This window comes from Drepanopeziza brunnea (genome assembly GCF_022702325.1).
Source record: "Drepanopeziza brunnea f. sp. 'multigermtubi' strain 214-2 chromosome Unknown ctg14, whole genome shotgun sequence".
Classification (NCBI taxonomy): domain Eukaryota; kingdom Fungi; phylum Ascomycota; class Leotiomycetes; order Helotiales; family Drepanopezizaceae; genus Drepanopeziza; species Drepanopeziza brunnea.
Genome location: NW_027094077.1, coordinates 1,563,263 through 1,583,928, shown reverse-complemented (window position 1 = coordinate 1,583,928; position 20,666 = coordinate 1,563,263). Strand labels below are relative to the sequence as shown.

At 50.2% G+C, this 20,666-nt stretch overlaps 4 protein-coding genes across 4 annotated transcripts; 3 read left to right on the top strand and 1 right to left on the bottom strand.

The window, feature by feature from the left end:
* Window positions 1-2,745: 2,745 nt before the first annotated feature.
* On the top strand, window positions 2,746-3,238 carry L3040_008036 (uncharacterized protein; the record flags this gene model as incomplete). The annotated part of the gene is made up of 3 exons (XM_066154788.1): window positions 2,746-2,870; window positions 2,956-2,972; window positions 3,141-3,238. 3 exons carry the CDS (start codon window positions 2,746-2,748, stop codon window positions 3,236-3,238), a joined length of 240 nt encoding a protein of 79 aa, XP_066010683.1.
* Window positions 3,239-11,094: 7,856 nt separating this feature from the next.
* On the bottom strand, window positions 11,095-14,066 carry L3040_008035 (uncharacterized protein; the record flags this gene model as incomplete). Its single annotated transcript, XM_007297634.2, has 4 exons — window positions 11,095-11,121; window positions 11,174-13,562; window positions 13,614-13,822; window positions 13,875-14,066. 4 exons carry the CDS (start codon window positions 14,064-14,066, stop codon window positions 11,095-11,097), a joined length of 2,817 nt encoding a protein of 938 aa, XP_007297696.2.
* Window positions 14,067-14,970: 904 nt separating this feature from the next.
* L3040_008034 (uncharacterized protein) lies at window positions 14,971-16,465 on the top strand (the record flags this gene model as incomplete). Its single annotated transcript, XM_007297635.1, has 3 exons — window positions 14,971-15,008; window positions 15,068-15,233; window positions 15,293-16,465. 3 exons carry the CDS (start codon window positions 14,971-14,973, stop codon window positions 16,463-16,465), a joined length of 1,377 nt encoding a protein of 458 aa, XP_007297697.1.
* A 541-nt stretch (window positions 16,466-17,006) lies between these two features.
* On the top strand, window positions 17,007-19,799 carry L3040_008033 (uncharacterized protein; the record flags this gene model as incomplete). Its single annotated transcript, XM_007297636.1, has 1 exon — window positions 17,007-19,799. The coding sequence occupies one exon, from the start codon at window positions 17,007-17,009 to the stop codon at window positions 19,797-19,799; it is 2,793 nt and encodes a 930-aa protein (XP_007297698.1).
* Between the last annotated feature and the right edge of the window lie 867 nt (window positions 19,800-20,666).

Sequence of the window (20,666 nt, the reverse complement as noted above, 5' to 3'; positions counted from 1 at the left end):
AATGCTGGCAATCAACCGTGTCAACCAGATATCGTCAAGTTACGTAAAATATGATCATCCTGGAACACGACATATTTGCAGAATCCCTCGCTAGTACAACATTCACAAGTTCATACCGATCCTAGTTTTATGAATTTCCGCTTCATGCCGCACCGCACCGCACCTCCGTCCTGTCTCGGCTGAGAAAAGAGGTATACATCTACGTATCCAACTTCAACATTAGACTGAGCCCGGTCCGGCCTCGATACCAATCGCTTTGCGACTCACACAGCTACGCTTCTAAGCTGGCTACAGCAGTCTGTACCTGCTTGATTTTCTTTTGTGGGTTTGCCTAGACGGGAGGCTCCCTTCTCACTGTGATCCATCCTATCTGTAGGAGAAGGGCGCAGACGACAGTAGCCTTCGCTGCAGCACTTTGAATTGATTTCTAGGGCTGTCTTGTATATAACTCCTTAGCTTAGCAAGTCGCCGTACCCCATGAGAGAGAGGTCCCAGGGCGACAGGCTTCGCCTGCTACCCGCCCGACGTTAATAAATACAATAACTTCAACATTATCGCCTTTTCTAAAACAAATACAGCTAGCAACTACGAAAGATTTGCAGAGTCACTCGCTAGAGTAATGCTATTTGCAAGCTTAAACTGATTTAATAAGTTTCCGCTTCGTGCCGCACCGCTCTTCCGTCCCGTCTCGGCTAAGAATAGAGGTATGTAGGTATCTAACCAACTTCAACATTCTCGGTTTTTCTGAACCAAATACAACTAATTAGCGGAGGTCAAGGAAGAAGCGTGACTTGCCAACGTGATTTCAAGTGTCGATAGCACCACCTCCCCTGGTAGGCTCGCAAATTTCAGATGCCTCTCGAACGCTACGTCTGGGATCTGATCGCTGCACGAACCACACACACCACGATGACTTTGCTGCCCCAACTCCTGACCTCTCTCTCTGGGGAGCCATGGGGGAGCGCTGGTCGTTCCTCTGGGAAACACGATGTGAAAAAAAAACATACTACGTAGAAAGATTGAGCTCGTCAAACCTTCTCGCAGGTGTCCAGAGCGCGGCTCAACGGTCAGATCCTCTAATCATCCTCCAAAAGGCGAGTAGGTTTGTACTTGGTACGCACTAGTGGACGATCTTGGTGTAGTAACGGTGCGCCTAGTTCGTCGCTTGCGGTTTTTAAGTTCGCCGTTCCAGCTTCATACTGTACAGAGCTGAGTTCGTTTTATCGTTCAACTCACGCGCCAGAAGGTGGTCTGTTTTAAGTTCGCCGTTTAGACGGTCTGCTAAGTGAGAGATGGCTCGCCAACTATGTCGTAGTTTTAAACTTCTAAATTCTTTTTCGTGACGAGTAAGTAGCATTTCGGGATTTGAAAGAAGTTTGAAATTTGAAGTGTGAAGTGTGCTCCATCCCTTGTGATCGATGAACGGTCGTCCGCGGCGCTGATCGCTACGTTAATAGTGCCAGGTCATACTTTGAGCCCGTTGAATCGGTGCTCCTGGCCAAGGACTCCCAGGAGTCCAGGAAAAAGTCAAACGATCCTTCGCCCGCGCTCTTTCTTCCTTCCAGGCGCTGCTGCTGCTGCTAGCTAAAGGACGTTCAAAAATCTTAGTAAGACCTCTGTAGGTATTTGAAAGGGAATCTATCTGTACAAGGGCTGGTTCACGATCGAGTCCGTACAACTACGAGAGGATTCCTGCGAAGCTCCCCCAGTCATGATTACATTACGATCTTATTTTGGAGAGAGGGGAGAGCCTTGCTGATTTTCGTGTTCGTCGATTGTCGATAAGCGGACACCTCAATAGCCACCAGCCATCGATGGACCGACTGCTTGCTCGCTCTTCTGTTCCCGCTCGGCCTAGGGCTGGCTGGCTCTCCACGTGCGACAGAATGCCTCAGCCACTTCACCCAAGGGTAGTACTGTACTGTAGTACTGTAGGGGGTGCAGGTCCTGTCTGGGCAAGTAGTAGTATGTACTAGGGGGGGCCTGGTAGCTGTATAGTAAATAAAGTTACTTTTTCGATTGCCATGGGTTGTAGCTGTCGTCTACGTACTCTAAACGGATTATCCTGAGCCTGGACCCCCAAAACTCTGTGAGATCATCAGAGGCACAAGAGGTACCGTCCCTTTCTTCCACACTAGTGTTCTTCCAACCGAGTGGCCCCGGAGAACCAGGTTAGGGCCCCCCAAGCTAAGTACCCTCCCTCCCTCTGCCTAACCCTGCCATCCCGATCGAGGGGTTACATGGCGCTACATATGTATGTAGTCTTCCCCATCTAGATCGCCTGCAGAAGTCAAACTTCAAGAATTCCAGCTCTCCCTTCTCTAAGCTCTTATATCTTGCCAATCCGCTCTCTCTCTCTGACTCAAGCCCTCGTCTCCCTCCACCCCAATAACACAACACAACACAACACAACACAATACAACATAACACAACATAACACAACACAATACAACACAACACAACATCACTACCATCATTCCCTTTTCCCAGACGAACCACTTCGAACACGACTGAACGAACGATCGATCCCACCTCTTTTACTAGGCCAGGAATTTCCGAACCTCTCTCAGGAGCTCTCTCTCCCTTTCGCTCTCAATCTCGTCATACTTTTCGCAACTTCATACAACATACTTATCTCTTCTCTTCTCTCTCTCTCTGGAAGAGATTTCCCAGGACATCGATCGGCTTCACTTCAACCCAGCTAGCTACCTCTCTTCCCTACGCATATACTTTACCACCCTCACCATGTGCGAATACACCCAAGTCGAGTATCGCTGCGGCCACGTCCGCTACACAGTACGAGCATGGTGTATCGACTACGAGACGACACACAAGCGATGTCCCCCATGCGTAGTCGCCGTCCAATACAGGTTCGTAGTCCCATACTCCAAAGGGTGGTCACCGCCGTCCTTATCACCAGAACACCCAGCTAACTCTCTCTCTCCACCTCTATAGATTACAAGAATGTTGCGGTTCGTCTCGATCTCCCTTCTACTCTCCTCTCCTCACCAGCCCAGCCCAGCCCAGCCCAGTCACATTCCTCGCCACTCAGCAAGCATCCCCAATACATAAAAACCTTCCCCCTTCCGAAAGAAAAAAGGAGGAAAAAAGAGAGAGAAAAAAATCTGACTTCGAAACAGGAGACTGCCGCGCTCCAGCTATCCACCCGAGCTGGATGATCTACCACCAGACGAAGAACGCGAGCGTGCACACCCGCAGCAGCGTAGCGGGACAATGACAGCGAATCAAACCGGACATAACGGCGTGAAAGAAAGCGGAACGGAACCAACCCAGAAAGCGATTTGCTTGCTTGCGCGTGTGTGTTGTGTGTTTTTCTGGTGGGGAGGGGGGAGGGGGGGAGCGAGCGGGCCACATAATATTGGGATAGAAAAGAGCGCGGCGTCTATGAGAATCATGTCTAGCTATGACTTTTGGGAACTGGGAGAAAGGAGAAGGGGGGAAGGGAGCGGGGCGTGAAGGGAAGGGTAGTGCGTTGAGTTCGGGTTGGGTTGGGTTGGATTGGGTGTTCAGGCAAAGCGGAAATTCTTCATGGGGTGTTGTTTTACTTTTCCTTTTTTTTTATTACTGTTGTTGTCGTTGTTGGTATTATTGGGGGGATGGGGGGGGGGGGTTTGTTCTTTTTTTTTTTTTCCTTTGTTATTTAGCGTGGGGTCGCTTTCCGCTCTCTGGGGGATTATCGGCGCGGAAAGGGATGTTTTTGTTTTGCGATCGCAGGCGCAGGTTATTGTCCCGGTCGGATCGTGATATTAGAATAAATCTTATCAGAATCAGAACCTGTTTCTGAGTTGTATCATCAATCATCAATCGTCATCAACACGATCCTTTCGATCTCTCTCTTCTGTTACATGCATGCGCGCTGCTGTCGACGACGTGGGTCCCCTTTATCGAATCACGTAGGTTTGCACTTGTGGCGTTACAGATTTAAATAAGTAAATACATACCGTAAAGTACCGACTGACCGACCAACCAACCAACTGGCATTTCTTTTTTTCCTGATTATGGAGCTGCCGCGCAGTCAGTGAGTGCATTGCATACCTAGGTACCTCATAAGGTATCTGTACATATATCCCCCTACCAACAAAGCACTAGCAAGCGAGGCGACTAGAGCGACTGGAACGCAGGATCGAAATTGTAGAAGAAGAAAAAAAAAAGTGCCCTGATCTTTGATCTCTGAGCTCTGAGCTTTGAGCGCTGAAGAAGTACTTTACCGACGGACGGGCTTCAACTTCAACTTCAAGCTAGGGGGGCGGGTGAAAGGGGAGTACGAGAGGGGTCCACGGAATACTGCATGCAGCGGGGTCTTTTTTCGTTGCCAAGAGGGAGAGAAAGAAGAGAGAAAGAGAGGGAGTTGCTGCGGTTGGCTCATGATGCATTGCTGGCGACTGGAGTAAGTTGTACACGAAATCCCAAGAACCCGGGTTTGCGTCGTAAGACAGGCAGGCATGGAGGTGTGGGCAAGCGTAGAGGGAGGGAGGAAGGTTCTAGTGCGAGCACGACAGCTGCCCCCTTTCTTTTTGGTGCTACGAGATGGGTCATATATACAAGTTTGTATATAATACTAGTAGTAAGTACAAATATGTTATATATATGCATGTATATATGCATATCTGCAGCTGCTCAAACAATATCCTAATCCTAATCCTAGAAATTACCTATCCACAGAAAGCTGGTTGTAACTTGTAACAGCCGGGAAGATTGCTATCCAGACTCCAAGAGAGCTAAGACTGCCATAACCGCGAGCTAGGTTGTGTTTTCTTTCCCCTTGTTCAATTCATTTACGGAGTACGGAGGTACAGCGGTTAAGTGTCGTGACCCACGGCTACTATTTCTAACCCACTTGGGCAATAACGTGATCGCTAGGCACCGAATTCTGAAGAATCTCATTTTAACAGAACCCAATTAGGTTAGAAAAAGTGGCTGTGGGTCGACGAGGGTCACGACACTTAACCGCTGTCCGTATTCATTGTTCTTCGTGCACAGTAAGAGAAAGAGAAAAGATAAAGCATATCGCTTATTTTCTTGAAGAAAAAGAGAAGAAGAAAATTTGTATCTCATACCACACATGCATATATTCAAGGCAAGTTACTCACTGTACGTAATTTATGTCCATGGGGGGAAAGTGTCAGTAGCCAGCCAGTAGCCGTACTGTCGGGACGCGGGAAAATATATATATGAAAATAAGCGGGCTGTGTCTCCGTACGGAGTACAGGTTTTACAGCAGGATGCACGTACGCTTGTACATCTGCTGTGCCCCCCTCCCTTCCCCGGATATCCATAATTTCCGTTGTACTTGCGAAGTATTGCGTCTTCTTCGAGGCAGAACACGGTCAGTTGTAACATAAAATAGGTCCATACGGAGCTTCTGCGAAGCTGCCCGACTCGGAGCCGAGAAATACGCCGTATGTATGTATGCATGCATGCAGCGTGGCATAGCACACCGCATTTCGGTATCTCGTCAAAAGGGGCCTTCCTTTTGGAAGTAAGAATGGTGGAAAGTGAAAGTAAAGGTATACTATATATATATATATATACGAAACGATAGTGCAAGTAGGTGATGAGTATATTATTGGATTGTTACTTAATAGATAGGTAAGGGACGTATTTTATGTCTGATGTTTCGTCATGGTATGTATGTATGTATGTAGGTATGTATGTATGTATGTATGTATGTATGTATGTGTATGCTCGCTTAGCTGAGCTGAGCGCCATGTACCTACCTATCTAGATATCTAGCTGACTTGATAAAGAGAGGCACCGATACCGGTGTGAAGGTAATTAGGGCACTAGTTCATGATTACTTACCCATTCGATTCTGCAATATTTTAAGGAATATTGTTATTGTTATTGTTATTGTTATTGTTATTCAGGGCAAGAGTTGGTTATTCTGCAGAGCCAAGCTATTTAATCGATGCTGCGTACGCGTAAGAAGTTTAAATCTCGTCTCGCTTGTTTAAGCCTGCCCTGGCAGGAGAAGCGAAAAATGGGAGAGAGAGAAAGAGACAGAGACCAAAAGAAACGGCTTCATCTCGAAATCGGAAATATATCTCCGAAGGTAGGGCTGCGCGTTTTGTATTATTACTCATGTACGGAGCGTTTCGTCTATTTAACCGAGGAAGTATTTACCTAGGTAGGTGTGGATAGATACAGTAAGGTAGGTGTGGATTGAATCGATCGATCAATCGGAATTTATCTTTTCCCATCTCCTCCTCACTCCCTTACGTGAGAAAAACATGGAATTCGCTACAGAAGTCCATCCATCCATCCATCACAATATTACTAGGTACCTACTATTTCGAGTACCTGGAACGGTAACCTCTGGCCCGCGTTCATTGTGCCTCCTCCTTGCACAAATAAAGTGTGGATTGCTTGCTTGATACCATGATCTTCAAATCTATGGACAAAAACCAAAGGCCCCCCCCCCAATTTTTTTGACTCAGATGAATCTATCTCCAGCGATATCGCATCGAATATAGCGACACCGACTCGGAGCTCTAGTCCAGCCCTGTCTGAATGCATTTCCGGAAGCCGTTCCCGTCTAGGTGTGAGCGCTCCTTTCGAGCTGTCGACCTCGATAGATTATCAAAACTCGAGGCAACCTATGTATGCAATTCACTTATGGAAAGAAAGCCGTGGTGGGAATAGAAAAGAGAAAAAAGAAAGAAAGCAAGAGCTGCAGCTCGCTTGATCTGCTTGTATATTTTTTTTTTCTTTTTGTTTTTTTTTTACTACAAACTCAATATTCGTCATTTTTCTTCAAGTAACGTTCTATATCTAGGTAGTTGAATTGTTTCTATATCGAGTTCGCCCTCACCGCAATACCGTAATCCTTGATACGGCAAGCCTACATATGCAGAGTATCGGCCACTCTCGTCAAGTTCACCTGGGGTGTTGTTTGTGCCGGGAGGATCTGTTCCGCAATTACGGAGTGATGGAGAGGTTCGGTCTGTCGTTCTCCAGACAGAGCCCACTGTTTTGTCTCTGAGATAACGTCAGGACAATACCCATTCGGCACTGCACATCAATTAAACCTGTTAGTCGTCAAGCAAGGCCGCACCTTAGAACATGTCCAGTCAGCTAGAGGTATTATTATCAAACCCCCAAACCCAGCTTCAACTTGCCCTTGCCAGGTCAGATAGTGGACCCGGACTGTGGGGCGCGACATTCATACTATCCACGAAGGAGTCTGGATCCAGCTCGCAGCTCCCGATATCAGATTCGGATTCCGATCATCTTCTGCGCGGCCGTCAAAAGAGTACCGACTAAATGGCATGAGCCCGCTCTCGCGGTCAAAATGGCTGCATCGTTCCAGTCAAAACGTGCCGTGGCTCTTTGAGTTGCGATCCCAAGTTCCTAGATAGCCTTTCCCTCTTATTCATCCAATTGCTTTCCCGAAACTTTAGGTCTTGATACTGCCCGAAGTGGCTTTGATATTGCGCCCTTCCTCGCCAGCTGCGATGTCTCTCTCATACTCACATGCAGCGTAAAATTCTCCGCAGCAGATGTCTGATGTGTTGTTGAAGGCGTCCGGGATCTGCGGTGTCACTGCGCGAGCTGCACGTACCCCCTGCAGGTAATCAATCCCATCTTTTGAAACGGTCTTCAGAGAGTGGAGTGCCACCTGAATAAACGTACGCGTGTCGGCCGCTGGCATACATTGTGGGGGAGCGTGGGCCGCATTTGATCTCCTGGAAGGACGGTAAGCGTAACTCCTTTTCACTTGAGATGGGCCTCACCTGCTCCCCAGCTCCTCAGCTCCCCAGCTCCATCTCGGATGGCCTCAAGCCAAAGAAGGTATACTGGCAAAACACCTCAGATCACCCACCAGAAGCCAGGAATTGCCGACCTATCTGCCGCGTTCTAACCTCCTCGCTTAACCCACTTCCCCAGCTTCTCGAGCTTCTCGAGCCCGCCAGCGAGCTGCAGTGCCGCCCGAGATGCCCACGTCCCGCTCGAGTCCTCCCCATCGAAAGTCACACAGCATAAAAGGCATACGACATCGTAAGCACGACATCAAGCCACGCTGAGCGCCCTCCTGGTATCCTCTCCCGTCGGTGGGCCTGTCTCACTCGATCCGCCCTGCTGGGTCCTCCCAGCGGCCAATTTTTGCAGCCGGCTGCCCCGAGAACCGCCTTACTCCATAAAAAGCCACCAGCAGCACAGCGTGCCCGTCGAGCTTCGCCGGAGTTCGATGGGCAGGCTATCCTTTGACATGCCAATCTCATGCCGCGAGGACGTACAGCATCACGCCATTAGCCAACAGCCATCCCAACATCGCAGCCGATGGGAAAGAGGGAAGTGGTCCCTGAGTAACTCGAGACTGCAATCACTGGTGCGCAAGCCAGCGCCCTCCGATCGGCACGCCAACATAGATGCCACCACCTACGGAGTCTGGACGGGACGCTTGTGGACGACGACGACCAAAACGGTGGGACACATTTTCATGCCAGATCTTTGAATCTGAGTTGCCTTACCAGTTCGTCAGTCAGTGCAAGTCCAACGCCTCGTCTCGTCTCGTGATTCTCGGAAACATTTACTTCCTTTACCGAGGTGATTGACGATCTTTTTGGAAAGAACATGCCCAATGGCAATCGATACCTAATCCTTGATAATAATCCCTCCTTTATACGCACTAGCAAGCAAGCCTCCCGTCCGATCCACATACATATCATATATGCTGCACGTATAGGTATACAACTATCATACGCATCCCGTCCTCATCATCCTCAACCATATCATACCGTACATGCCAACCATACCCCCGTCTCGTGCCGTCTCCTCCCTTCCCTCCCTTCCCTCCCTTCCCTTCCCTCCCTTCCCGTCCCGTCCCGTCCCGTCCCCTTTCCTATGCATACTATGATTACGGAGTATCCATGCTTAGGATCAAAATCAAAATCAAGAGTTCAAACCAATCCTATGCTATCCTCTCAAAACCCAAGCAAGCAAGCGGTGCATCCACCACCGCCTCCATCCTTCCCTTCCGCTCCCGCCTCAACATCCCTAAATTACATTAGGAGAAAACAACTTGTAGATCTATCCATCACCCAGCTAGCGCTGTTATGATTAGAATTAGAAGTAGAATCAAGAACGAGAATTGTACTTCTCCACGGTGACGAAGGGAAATTGATATGTAAACCCATGGCAAGGAATTAGCGAGGAAGTGAGTCTGGATGTTTGAGCTTGATCTTAATTTTGACGACAGACACTAGATCGGATGAAGGTCACGTGGCTGCGAGGAAATTCTGAAGTCCGATAAAGCTAAGCCAAGCTAAAGTAAGCCAAGTCTAGGTTAAACTTGACTCGGACCAGGTCGATCTATTCAGTGTTACCTTGCTAGTTTGCTTTGTTGGTATTCAAAGATGATATATTCTGTAATTCCTGAAATCAGGCTACGGCTGATCGAATACGCTTATAACAAAAGGGTGAAGGAAATCAATGTTACTGCTGTCTATTGTTATCGTAGACGCGTTATGGCAGTATGTTTTTCCGGTGCATGTAAAGAAAAGCCGCCAGCATCGCTCCATGGCCGAGAGTCTCCCAGTAACGGGCTCCTTACCGACAGACCTCCCCTCCGCTCTATCAAGAGACATCTCAAGCTGCCGCGCTTAACGGCTTTCTATGTCGTTCTGCGCCGGAGACCCAACTCCTGCACCGCGTTTGCGCCAGACACCACCACGCTATCAGCAATCAGAGAACACACGTGATGGACAGCGGCCAGTCTGGGGTGAATTCGTCGCTGGCGGGTATACCTCAAGCCAATCATCCCCTCTTTTATTGACTCAAATGCCAATCCTTTCTCTCTAGAGCCGGTGGAATGACAGCCGCGTTTCTTACATCGCCTCTGGATGTCGTTAGAACAAGGCTGCAGTCCGATTTCTATCGACCAACGTTGGTGCGGACCCCCTTCTCCTCCTCTCCGGCATTCAAGGATTCCTGGAATGCCCCTTCTCTTTCGCTCTTCGATCCGTCACTTCCACGAGACTTTCCAGATCCTCTCGTCTTATCTATCGCGCCGAGCGCTGGCGTACCCTTTGAAAAGGTCTCGGCCCAAACTCCGATTGTCTCTGTTGATGCTTTTAAGAAAAAAAAAGAGAAAAAAAACATCAACTACTTACCAGGTCGTAAGAACACGCTTGCGTTAAGTCCCTCTGCACAACGGAGAACTGAAACACAAGAGCATCCTCTAGTGCTCCCACCTCGTCTGGAAGGAGGAGGGCATGGTAGCTTCATAAGGCGATCTGACACCCCATCTCCTACGCTCAGTTCCCTCTACCGCAATCATGCTTGGCGTGTACGAAGCTGCCATGGAATGCCTCGATAAGGACGCGCGGTAAGGATGTACTTACAACAAAAAACAAACAAACAAACAAACAAACAACAAGCAACACATCCAGGTTGGGCCGCTCAGCTTTTCATCTCATAATGAATAGATAATATACTGTATGACCAGCGAAAAAAAAAAAAAGAAAAGAATTTCGCTCAATACAATATCAATGAAGAACTCCAGCAATGCCATCCATGACTTCTTCTCGTTCATCGCTAGGTAGCTACTACCGGTAGGCATGCAGCCATTTTCACATCATCACGAGTCACGAGGGGGAGTGGAGATAGAAATAAAGACGACAGTTTGTTCGATTAGGCCTCAGCTCAAGAATACTTACTTACTGATCACAAGGCGAAGAGCTGAACCGAATATTTTCTGTAAGGAGGTGGAGAGAGGGAGGAGAGACAGAGGAATAAATATAGAGAGAGAGAGAGAGAGAGGTGAAAACACATTAATTAGTAGAAACGTCTTCCTTCTAACAGCACTCGCATTTATGAACTTCGTGCAGCCTGATCCGCTGCTGCACATAGATACACAATACAAGCCCCGACCCCCTATAAGTCACCGAGAAAGATTTGTTGTAGCCGTCACACGTCAGTCATACTTAGTACTAAGGTAAACTCCCCTTTCCCCCTTCCAGTAACCCTCAGGATCAAACACCAGTGCCGATGCCAATGTCTTTTCGCCGGTGAATGCCAGCTCATTCATGCAGTACCAAGAAAAGCTTGTCAAATAACTGTATATAGGGTATCTCATGGTCGGTGGAGACCTTGTCGGGCCTGCAATTCCAAGTCAGTATTCCATGTCAAGTCGGAGATGGACGGAACATACCTTCATCTGCTCAATCTTCGCCTTGAGGGCGCTCGTCACCTCCGCTGCTCGCTTCCAACTCTCGACCGGAGCGCCTTCTCCTCTAGAACCGTCTGCACTCGTGTCTCTGCTCATCCTCGTGCTTGAATACTGCTGAGGAGCAGGGCTGTTCCTGCCACTAGCAGCACTTGTTCGGCCGTTTCTACCTAGCTCAGGACTCAGTTTGCTGCGGCTGTATTGTGCAGCGTACACATCGCCTGTGTTTTCTTTCTCCTCGCTAAAGGCTGAGTTGAAAGACAATCGAGCACCGCGGTTATGGTATCCAGGTCGTCCATTATCCTGTGCACCGTACATACCTGTATCGCGGTAGATTCCGGCTTCATCGGGACTCTCTCGGGAAGGACTTGAAAGTACAGAAGGGCTATTGACTCGCTCTGCACTGGTGAGTGCACGCTTCAATCTTTCCATCTCTCTGCGCAGCTGATTACACATCGCCTCGGCTGCCTCACAGTCGGATCTAGCACGTACAAGTTGCGTTTCCTTGGCTTTGATAGAGAGAACATCTCTTGTGTGGTCCTCAATCAGCTGGGCATTTTGATTCTTCAGCTCCTGTACTTCCGAGTTCAGACGAGACTTGTCTTGTCGAAGGTCGTCACATTGTCGGAGAAGGCGGTCTTTGTCAAGTCTTAGTTCCTCTAGTTCAGCTCGCTCTACGGCGGCCATTCCAGTATTCCGGGGGGGCGATAGTGGCACAGCGTTAAGTGCTGGTGCTTTGGAAGCAAGCGAGCGACCAGCCAGGCCACGTCCCAAAGCAATCCGAGGTGGGGCTGGTACCTCTTCTTCTGGGGGTGGAGCTTGAGAAACCGGGCGTCGAGGTGATGCGAGATTCGGCGCCGGCGCTCCCCCAGGTCCAGCTAGAGTGCGCTTCATTGGTGCCTTCAGACCTCCACCAGGGGCAGCGAGACCCGATTTGGGTGGTCCTCCAAGCTTGGATCCCGGAATACTTCTTGCTGTAGGTTGGGGCGCCAGAGGAGCTTCTTGAGCATACTGACTCGGGGGTGGTGGGAGCTTCTTGACTGCTGCCGGTTTCTTTCCAACGACTTTTTTGGGCGCAGCTACTGGTGCGGCTCGAGGGGCTGCTTGGGGCGGTGGCTTCGGCTTATCCTTCGCCTTGACTTCTGCTGTCTCGAAGAATTCTTTGATTTTGACTTTTCGGATTTCGTCAAGCCCCTCCAAGTGCGCTAACATAGCTCTCTCGCCCATAATCTTCATGACCGTTCCCAGTATCTCAGCTCCACCAGATCGCAAAACCTCGCCAGATTCCGAGAGAAGCTTCTTTGCAGACTCCACTATGGAAGCGACCTCGGGCTTCGTCGGTGCGACTCGGGTGGTCCTCAGACTTCTTACCAGGAACTTCATAGTCCCTTCTTTGACTTGAGGATTTTTGTGGGCTAGAAATCCAAGAGTCTCCTCTAAACAGTCCGTCAAGCTCGTTGCCAGGAAAACCTGGTCGAGGGCGGCGCCCAGAGCATCTTGTACCGAGGCTTTCTTCTCTTTCATCCTCTCCATGATAGGGCCCATAACGATCGATCGGTATTTTCCAAAAGGCTTCCGAAGCCCCTTGGCCAAAACCTCGATACACTGTGCAGCTTGGGTGACAACTGCAATGTTGGCATCTTTCATGGACTTGGCAAGCCCTCGAACTACCTCGCCAAATTCACCGTCCTTGATCCTTGGCACGTTGAGAGCTGTGAATAGTGCCTCCAGCGCCTCCTTCCGCTCTTTCCACTTTGTCGAAGCCAATTGGTCAGAGTAGTCTGCTGCAACTTTGGAAAGGACATCCTGTGGCTCGAGCATGTCATACGTATCGATCTCCACAGGTTCCTCTTCTATATCGTCCTCCTCAAACGCTACGGCACCTGGAGGAGGCGCTCGGGACATTGCCGCCTGTTGGGATCGTAGAAATCGTTCCTGCTTTGGCGCTGGCTCTGCCTTAATCTTTTCAAATGATGCCTCCATATCCGTTTGCTGTGTGGGCTTCAAGTCGTTCCAAAACATAGGCTTCACAGCTTCTCGGAGCCACCTGTAAAACTCGACTGCCAGATTCGTAGCCTCTGCGCGTACATTTTTGTCTGCATGACCGAAGGCCTTTGCCAAAATCTTGAGCACAGGTTTCGGATCGACCGTCTTGCAGCCATAGTTGTGGAAGACAGCAGTCAAACATGCTAACGTTGCGGCAATGATCTTCGGTTGTTTGTGAGAGAGGGCCGGCAGAAGTTCTTCGATGACTGGCGCAGGGGTGTCCAATTCAATGTATAGTAAGATGGCCTCGAGGGCAGAGGCTTTCGTTGCAGCTCTAGTAGACGATAGACCCTTCTCCACCAACGGGGTGATGACTGAACTCCTTGTCCTAGGTCAAAGTCAGCGCATCCAGCCCCCCAGGCGCTGTGCCGCGACATACCTCGTACAACCCTCACGCCCACCAAACTTCAAGAACGCGCACAGTGCAGCGATACCGTCCTGCTGTGCCGCCACGTTTGAATCCGCCGCCGCTCCCTTCCACAGTCCCGGGTCTTGTATGAAAGGTCGGAAGGCAGGGTCGTGCTCGTCGGGTGTGACCTCGAATTGTTTGGCAGCATCTTCGTACCCAGCTTTCCTGACTTTCCATAGCTAATAATCTCCCGTCAGCCCGTTTGAACCTCCACGTAGTGTGGGCTGCTACCTTGTGCTGAAAACGTTCAGGGAGAGGGAGCGAGCTGAAATCCTCCTCTGCCTCAGCCATGCCGTCGAAATTCGTCGAAAGTGTTCTCGGTTTTCCTTGAGGGGTGGGATGTGTAGGTGGGGGAGCAGGAGTGGCAGATAATCTTCCTGTGACGCGACGAGTTAGCTTGCGCAAGGGCAGGGCGATTTTCATGTTCGCTGCCGAAGAAAGGGACCCAGATAAGTGTGAAGACGATGGAGCATTATGCTTTTCGAGAAAAAAAAGAAAACAAACACTTGGAAGAGGGGAACAGAGGGCTGCGACTGCGACTGCGACTGCGACTGCGACGGCAACGCCTGCCTACCTACTTTAATGAGAAATATCGGTTGAGATCGTCCTTTCCTTTCCTTGCTATTCCCTGTCTTTCGGTCTTTCGTTCCCTTCCCTTCACAGCGGCCTGGAAATTGGCAGAAGCGAATGGTAGTAGTTTCGATCGTTTATCCGTAGTGCCTCAAACAAGCAAGAGGGTGCAGATGAGAGTGGATGTCACGGACTTGAAGCTATTGTTGCTGTCGCCGTTGGATGCGTTGTTGACTGATTATTTGGCGATCGGATTAACTTTGGCCCACACTCTTCGTTGATAGGGAGACCGGCGCCAGCGGCCGCACTTTCATAAGCACTGTACTGTACAGTGCAGTGCCGTGCAATGCAGTGCACCCGGATTACCTATTCCAGGACCATGGGCTGTCTGGCAGTGGCAAGAGCCTCAGTCTCACCCTCGTCGTCGATCATCCCCGCCATGCCATGAGAATGGATGCACAACCATAATCTAACTCCAACTCCAAGTTCAAGTCCAAGTCCAAGTTCAAGTCCTCGCATTCGCGGCTCCCGCTCCCCCTTCCACTCCCGCTCACATTCAACCCCGCCAAACCCTCCTGAGCGCTACTTTTCGGACCGCAGTTTGAGTTCTGATCACAGGTTTCCGTGTAAACAACAACACCAACAACAACACGTTTGCAAGCCCTCGAATCCGGCGGCTCGGCGCGCTGCTTTGGACCACACAGGCACCCACAGCGGTCGGGACATTCATGTATCGTCTATCACGATTGCGATCATCATGACACAAATCTTGACGTCGCGGCAGGCCGAGGAGCTGTAAGGGACCCGATCCCCTGGGCTGTCTGCGCACGCTGCTGACACTGACACCACGCCAGACACAAGTCGATCATAGCCTACCTCTCATCCCAAAATCTCACAAGCAGTGCCGCGGCGTTGAGGGAAGAACTGAGCATTGGGGATACCTTCGATGCTGCGACCAGCAAGAAATACGAGGGCCTCTTGGAGAAAAAATGGACAAGTGTCGTTCGGTTGCAAAAGAAGGTACGGGAAAGCTGCGACATACAGTGGGGGCCCAGTTTGCTGATACGATCTTCTTGCAGATAATGGATCTGGAGTCAAGAAATGTGTCGCTGCAAACCGAGATTGATTCTGCGACGCCGACCTCACTTTCAAGAAGGAACCAAGATCCCAAGCAATGGCTTCCTCGATCTCCCGCAAGGCACACACTCCAATCGCATAGAGAGCCGGTTACCTGCGTTGCGTTCCATCCCATATTTTCTTCGCTCGCTTCGGGCTCCGAAGACAGCACGATCAAAATATGGGACTGGGAGTTGGGAGAGTTGGAAAGGACAGTGAAGGGGCATACAAAAGCAGTGCACGATGTGGATTTTGGAGGACCCAGAGGGTCCACATTACTGGCGTCCTGCTCGAGCGATCTCACTATCAAACTTTGGGACCCTAGCGACGAGTACAAGAACATAAGAACGTTACCAGGACACGACCATACAGTCTCAGCGGTACGGTTCATACCTAGTGGTGCTGCTGGATCTCCATCCTCAGGAAATCTGCTAGTTTCAGCAAGCAGAGATACGACACTACGGATATGGGACGTCTCAACGGGCTATTGTGTAAAGACGATTCGAGGCCACGCCGACTGGGTTCGAGATGTTTCTCCGTCATTCGATGGACGATTCATATTGTCAACAGGGAAAGATCAAACAGCAAGGATTTGGGATGCTTCTTCTGGCGAGCCGAAAGCAACGTTACTGGGTCATGACCACGTCGTCGAATGTTGTGTATTTGCACCCCCGGCTAGTTACCCCAACCTTGCGAAGCTAGCAGGACTGAATAAACCACCTCCTGCAAGCAGTTCGGCCGAGTTCGTGGCGACAGGATCCAGAGACAAGAGCATACGGATTTGGGATTCTCGAGGAACGTTGATCAAGACCCTCATCGGACACGACAATTGGGTACGAGGTATTGTTTTTCATCCGGGGGGCAGATACTTACTCAGCGTCGCCGATGACAAGACCTTGAAATGCTGGGATCTCGAACAAGAAGGGAAGATGGTCAAGTCGCTAGACGAAGCGCATGGGCATTTCGTCAGCTGCATTCGCTGGGCACCAGGCGCAGTGAAAGAAGCTCCAGCTACCAACGGAGTGAATGGAACGCCGAACGGAGCATTTAAGAAGGACGAGCCAGCAAACGTCAGCATAAAGTGCGTGATCGCGACTGGGAGTGTAGATTTGAACGTTCGGGTCTTTGCATCGTGAGCGAATGGACAGGACGGTGGGCATATTGATGCGGAGTTGAGGAGTTAGTTGGCTGAGGTATAGCTAATTGAAGATATGGCTATGATTGGCTACGAGCGAATATATCACGAACGTCATGCTTAGCATTTTGTACATGAGGACTGTTCTTCTTCTCCGACGAATCAGTTAAGAAGTCATTTTTTGTCAACTACTATCCGTATTAGCCTTCAGGGGGTGTGCTGCGAACAGATGTGGCATCTTGAAGTAATTCGCTTCATCTTCCGAAGAGGCATATACCTGCTCATCAAGAATTGGCACGGGACTGAGCTCTAGGCTCAAATAATAATAAGCATACCCGTAGAAGCAGGATCTAGTAAGGAAAAGACGTCACTCGAATAAGGAGATCCCCTCGAATCCAAATCTGACTACCACGTGACTACCGGACTGATGCTAACTCAGCGCGGACGCCTCCATATCAATATCATTCGCGACAGCCTCGGATCTTTTCTTCTCCAATCGAGCCTTTCAGCTCACAACCCACCCCCACTCATCATAGAACGAAATGGCCTCCATGCATGCCTACGCACATAACTCCTCCTCCGACTCTGATGCAGAAGATGACGACGATTTCCTTCACCCATCCACCGACCCCCGCGCCGACGAATTCGCAGACTACAACCCTCGAAAACGACGGCGCACCGGCCGCGACGCGAAGGAGAGTGCGGCGCTTGGTGTTTTTGGGTCGGAGAGTGAGGATGAAGGGGGACATGGGAAGCGGTGGAAAGGGAAGAGGTTGAGGGGGAGGGGGGTGGCATTTGTTTCGACGGGGCAAAAAAAGATCATTGATGAGGACGACGAGGAAGACGTTGATGAAGAGGGAGAAGGCGAAGAACAAGAGGGGTCGGCAAACGAAGATGTGGATATCGATACGGATGATGCGCGAGAGGACGAGCGTTCTGCGCCTCGAGGACTGGGGTTTGCAGCGCCGAAGCAGAAGGGATTGGGTTTCAGCAGTCCAGCGACGAAGAAAATGACGTTTGCGCCTGCGGAGAGCAGTACGCCTTTGGGACGGGGTTTCGTACCGTCTTCTGCTGCGGTACCGATACTGCAGAATGTCGAGGATGAGGTATTGACGCCGAGGATTGCAAGGCCGAGTGCCTTTTCAACGCCGGTGGGTAGCGGTAGAGGAGCGGGGAAGAAGCAGGCCGCGCCGGGGGTCAACGCTGGGTCCTTTGCCGCAAGGATGATGGCGAAGATGGGGTACAAAGAGGGCGAAGGTCTAGGAAAGGAGGGCCAGGGACGAAGTGGGGTTATTGAGGTTACGCTACGCCCGCAGGGTGTTGGGTTGGGTGCTGTAAAGGAAAAGTCAAAGCAGGAGATTGAGGAGGAGAAGCGGCAGGCTAAATTGAAGGGGGAGAAGTATGAGGATTCGGACGAGGAGAGAAAAAAACGCAGGAAGAAGCCGAAGGGTGTATTTGAAAGTGGTGGTGGGAGTGGAATAAGTACTCCTCGAAGAGCTCCAAAGCCGAAATTCCGCACTTTGGAAGAAGTGCAGAGAGCTGCGCCAGGTCTGGAAATTCCGGAAGCTTTTGCTCCTATCCTGGACATGACTGCGCCTGGTCAACGGCTACTCACATCGACCTCTGGACTTCTAACACCTACCGCTGGAGGAGTTTCATTTGAGACTGTCGAGCAAACGGAATCGAAGAAATTGGCGCGACGAGCACAAAACGATCTCTCTGCTTACGTCGAAGAGTGGAAGAATCTAGAGGAGCGGAAAGCTTATGTGGAGATGACCATCGTTCAACAGCAACAGGAGCTCGACGAGGAACAACGTGAATACGAAAGCATGAGGTCTTTCGCGGATACAGTGGCATCCATTTCGCAAGCTGTGAAGGATCTAGAATGGGATCCTGTAATCGAAGCATTGATAGCTGCGGATACTTTAGCTGAACCAGGATCCTCAAAAGCCAGTGAGGAACTATCGGATATCGCTGTTGCCGCTGTGCATCCTTTTCTCCGACAAGCAGTAGAAGGCTGGCAACCGCTGGAAAACCCAAAGCTGGATGGCAAAGCTCTCCAGCTGTTCAAAACACGACATATTCTTGGAGCCACCTCCTATAATGGAAAAACATTCACAAACCAGAACTATGTGAGAAATAACGGTTCGCACCGGATTCATTCGAAGTCTACTACGGCGTACGAAAGTATGATTTACAAGATCATATTCCCGAAGATTGTTTCCGCAATAAACCAGACCTGGGACGTCCACGATCCAACGCCTCTACTGACACTTTTCGATGTCTGGAAAGACTTGTTACCATCTTTTATTCGATCCCAAATCTTGGACCAAGCTGTGCTCGGCAAGCTCAACGGAGCAGTCTCGTCCTGGAATCCGAAGAAGAGGCGGACTAAGGAACTGCCGCATTTATGGCTGTTTCCATGGCTTCAGTATCTACCCGCGCATCATGTCGACCCGAAAAGCTCGACTGGCCTGGTCAGCGATATCAAACGCAAATTCCGTCAACTGATCGATAACTGGGATTTCCGGAAAGGAGTTGTGCCAGGGCTGGAACAATGGTTCACTGTGCTTTGCCCGAATCCCAATAACGACCACTGGACACCTTTGATTATGAACCATGTCCTCCCAATTATGAGCAGATTCCTAAAAACCCCGGAATATTTCATGGTCGATCCCAACGATCAGTCGCCGTATATGAAGACCCTAGAAGGCATCCTAGCATGGCAAGACATTCTCAAGCCCCGCGTATTGGCACAAGTCCTCATCGACACCGTCTTTCCTATGTGGCACGATATACTGCATCAATGGCTCACAGTCGTGGGTCCCAACCAAGAAATCGGCCAATGGTTCGAATGGTGGCGCGATGCCGTCTTCCCAGACGGGATCAAAGCCATCCCCGCAATTCAAGCTGAATTCGAAAAAGGCCACAACATGATCAATCACGCCCTCGACCTCGGCTCCGCCGCCGCAACTCAACTCCCCGCCCCTTCGAAACCCACCCGCATCTCCACTTCCCCGCCCTTACCACACGTCCCCGCCAAGAAACCCGCCCCCGCGGTGGAAGAAGTCACATTCAGACACCAGGTTGAGGACTGGTGCATCGAGAACGATCTGCAGCTCCTGCCTGAGAAGAAGGTGCTGCACAGCGCGGGCCCGCTGTACCGGATCACGGCCGCGGGCAATGGGAAGAACGGAACGCTGGCGTATTTCAAGGGCGATAGCTTGGTTGCCATTTCGCGCAAAGGGAGCGAGCAGGTCGAGCTAAGGATTGATTGGGAGAGTGAGGGGGCGAGGGATACGTTGCTAGGAATGGCGTGGTTGAATGTGAAATGATATGCTGGCGTGTGGTGGTATATAAAGAGAGGATTGAAGATGGTCATATGAAAGCTCACATAGCCTTATGCGACGCCCATGCAGTGACTGCTGATTATTATCAGATGTATCTGCACCTGTCTAAATAGGTACAATCGAGCTTCTTTGGCTATGCTCAACAGCTCGGCGACGTGACGCTTGGGAGAGCAGGATATTGGTAGATGCGGATTTGCATTGTGTGTTTCTCTCCTCGCCATCGACTATCAATTGTCTTCTGCTATTTATTTCTGGACGGAGTCACCAGAAAGAGAGAGAGAGAGAGAGTGTGTGTGTGTATGTGTGCTTCTTTCCCGAGCGCATGGATTTGACGAGGGGAACTTGGCATCTGTATCGTCACTGGTCAAGACCTAGGTAGATTCCTTGATCTACGCAAAGGCCGTTCCGGCACTACTCTCCCCTCTCCCCTTTTGAAGATAAACTACCGTACCTACTCTTGTGGATGGGCCACAGGGTTCCGATCTGGACTGGAAATGTATTTGGTGGAATGGAGTGTGCTTTTGGTTTTTCTTTTCGGAGCTTGGCATTGCGGGTGCGTGACGGGTGAGGAGGGAGAGAAAGAGAGGGGTTGTGGGTGGTGATTGGGTTGAATGGGGTGCTGATCTTGCGGAGGGCACCGGCTTGAAAGAATTGTGTTGTTGGGTTTCGTTGCTTTGGGGGTAGTGGGATAGTGAGGGATGGTTGAATGAAGATATATGTATGTAGAATCAGAAGGGCAGAGAAATGAGGAGGAGGAGGAGGAGTGGATTCATTATTTTTAGCTTGCGTATCAGGTCTAGAATGTTTAACCCAGGCTCTTTGTCGTGAATTATGCTCTGGCTTTTCTTGTTA